We start from the raw sequence: 3108 nt of genomic DNA, 5'->3' as shown, positions 1-3108 counted from the left end.
ACCATAAGCCTGGTATAAACTATATCAGTTAAACAGACGACAGTTGCTAGGCGCTAATATCTGCTCACCAACAATAGGGAGGTGTGTTAGGGAATACGTTTACAGTAAGGCGGCAGATCTGGAAGAGCAGAGAGGGGGAGGGGAGAGCATTGGGTGTACCAGGAATAGTATTACTGACAACCTACCCTTACTGGAACCCTAGTGAGGGCGGAGCTAAACTAGAACACGACTGGGACGCTGCTACAAATAACAGAGGACTGCAGCACGGCCGAGTGAAGGAACACTAACTCCTCTCAACAACACACCAGCTCACGCACACAGCCAGAGTACAGACTTACTACTTCGGATTTGTACAAAAACTACTCTTCTGCCAAAAGAGACTCAAAGGTAAGAGAGACTTTCAGAATCTTCTTTAAAGCTTTTGATCATTTCATTACAATTAGAGTACTTATAAAGTACTTTAGCTTGTCTTTAAGATTATTATTGATAGCCTTTATATATATATAAGGACTAAGAACAAGTTATGCCAACAAATCATAATTTAAGTTCTTAAAATGTAAATGTTATGCTAGAATAAGGAATCTTCAGCCTACTACATCAATCTGCATAGATTAGATAGAAAAGCGTCTGCTTAATAACTGGCTTTTTTAAGCCTCTTTACTTTAAAATACACATTTACTCCACTACACCACATGCACATTTTCTGTGGTACTAATCTAAGATCTTGTTTCTCTGTAGGCTCCTGTTGCCAGCTTTAAGAGGCTCACAGTTTCGTCGTAATCACCCGAGCTGCACACTGCACGGTTTTCCCGGCAGCTCAAGGTCTGTGCGTAGAGCCATGGTAACCCACAGCAAGTTCGACAACGCAATGAGCAGCAGCCTGTTTGACGCCAACATGCGGCTGCCGTCTCACCGTTACAAAACCTTCAGCTCAAAGCTACAGTACCAGATGGTGCAGCACGCCATCAGGATGCTCCAGGAGAGCGGCTTCTACTGGGGCTCCATCAGCGGCAAAGAGGCCAACCACTTGTTGAACTCGGAGCCTAGTGGGACCTTTCTGGTCCGAGACAGCTCAGACAACCGGCACTTCTTCACGCTCAGCGTCAAGACCGAGTCGGGCACCAAGAACCTGCGGGTGCAGTGCGACAACAAGTCCTTTTTCCTTCAGACGGACTCCAAGAGCTTGCACTCCGTGCCCCGCTTCGACTGCATGCTGAAACTCGTTCACCACTACATGCCCTCTTCTAGAAGCCCTCTGTCCCTCGGAAACTCTCGGAATGCTTACTACATCTACACAGGGGGCGAGAAGATCCCCTTGGAGCTGTTGAGACCCCTTCCTTGCACAATGTCCTCCTTACAGCACCTATGCAGGAAGACCGTCAATGGACATATAGACGTTTCAAGCAAAAGAGAGCAGTTGCCTCAACAGCTGAAAGACTTCTTACAAGAGTATGACGCTCCTATTTAAAGAGCTCTGGCTATTGAGGATAGCTTGATGGGCCTTAAAATTCACACGCTTTTTGGAAGCCTGTTGCACCAAGAAGTATTGAGCTGTTCATGAGTACATGGAGCTAGCCAGTCAGCCGTGTGTGGTCATGAGTAGCATCACTGATGCATTCTTATGTGACTGAAATTGAAGCACCGTTCTTGCCGTAACAGTCTCAATGAATGGACGGTCTGTGCTGTTTTCTGTACCACTGCCAGTATCTTAACCCATTCTGTGGGCACCAATCACTGCCTCTGTACTGCCCCGAATCTGTGAGCTCCGCCAAGCAGGGAGACAGCAAGCCATTTAACAGAAATCAGCCGCCGCCTTCTTCCACGTAAATATTTGTGCCTTTCATGGGAAGAAGGAAGAAGTGAGTAACAGCATTGTGAAATGCCGTTGAGAAATGCCTTCTGGAGTCCTCAGTCACGCCAAGGACTGAACACAGATTACAGTGGACACATGTGGACATTCTGCTTATACTTGAAATAGAGACACTTTGGAACAAAATGTCTGTGTTTTTTAGATTTGTTTGGTGGTTCGTGTCAGGAGCAGATTAAAGCAGACTGCTTGTTATTGAATGTATTAACACACATGTGTGATTTGTGTCTACAGATCACCCATGTTTCACCTTGTCACACATGACACTGTTTACATTTATGAAGATACATTTAGATTCTGTAAAGACATCTCAGCCATGTTTTTATGTTACATATTTATATTTATATATATATATATATATATATACACACAAAAACATTTCAATAATTTATTAAAGAGCACTATTTTTGTAAAAACGAACTCCAAGTCTTGGGTTTTTCATTTCTCATTCCAAGTCAAGTGTTTTACCTCAGATTCACACTGAAAATGTCTGAAATAGTCCAAAATGTCTATGAATCAGAGTTGCCGGCGCCTATGATTCAGATTCCCGGAGCGCCTCGCCTGGATTCAGAGACATTGACTTTAGTGAGCGGGAATGATCCTCCCCTCGCTCTCTGACCAGGCTCTTCCAGTACGACTCTGACTGATATGAGGAAGCTCAGGATTACAGTTAGTTTTAAACAGTATTTAAGAGAACAGCCTTGGATGACAAAAGAGAGTTAATATCTCACAGCATGACATGCAGAAATGGATGCATAAGACAAGAAAAATATATGGTCAGACTCTGTTCACATTTTAAGCCCAGAAAGTTTACAAAACATATTTAATATAATAGTTCTAGACAAAGTCTCAAACACATCTACGTGTCCTTCGTTATTACCACTTTTTAAAACTATGATAACTCAAATGGAAGTCTGTTTTTCTTAATCAAGTTCATTAGCGGCACACCTGTTGACTGCTTTTCCTTCAGATTTCACTAAAAACATAAATTAAAAATCAAATAAATACTAATTAATTTGAATTAAAATATATTTTTAAAAGAAATTCATTTACAAAGACAGATTATGTTAAATTGAAATTCGGTGAAACAGAAGCCATCAAACACATTAAAGCAGCTGGTAGTGTAAGAGTAGCAACAGCTGATCTCTCTCTCTTTTTAAACAAGTGTAACTTTTCTTGGTAGAGACTGCGATAAAGAAGAAGAGGTGTGATTGCTGTAACTCTTTTGAAGTCAGTCTTCT

The 3108-nt window shown here is 42.1% G+C and overlaps 1 protein-coding gene across 1 annotated transcript; it reads left to right on the top strand.

Annotated features, from left to right (window-relative positions):
- Window positions 1-217: 217 nt before the first annotated feature.
- On the top strand, window positions 218-2287 carry LOC132148788 (suppressor of cytokine signaling 3-like). Its single transcript, XM_059557498.1, has 2 exons — window positions 218-387; window positions 739-2287. Exon 2 carries the CDS (start codon window positions 839-841, stop codon window positions 1466-1468), a length of 630 nt encoding a protein of 209 aa, XP_059413481.1. The 5' UTR covers window positions 218-387; window positions 739-838; the 3' UTR covers window positions 1469-2287.
- Window positions 2288-3108: the final 821 nt, after the last annotated feature.

The sequence above is a fragment of the Carassius carassius genome, chromosome 9 (genome assembly GCF_963082965.1).
Source record: "Carassius carassius chromosome 9, fCarCar2.1, whole genome shotgun sequence".
NCBI lineage: Eukaryota > Metazoa > Chordata > Actinopteri > Cypriniformes > Cyprinidae > Carassius > Carassius carassius.
Note: the sequence above shows the minus strand (reverse complement) of the source record. Positions and strands in the feature narration are given on the sequence as shown.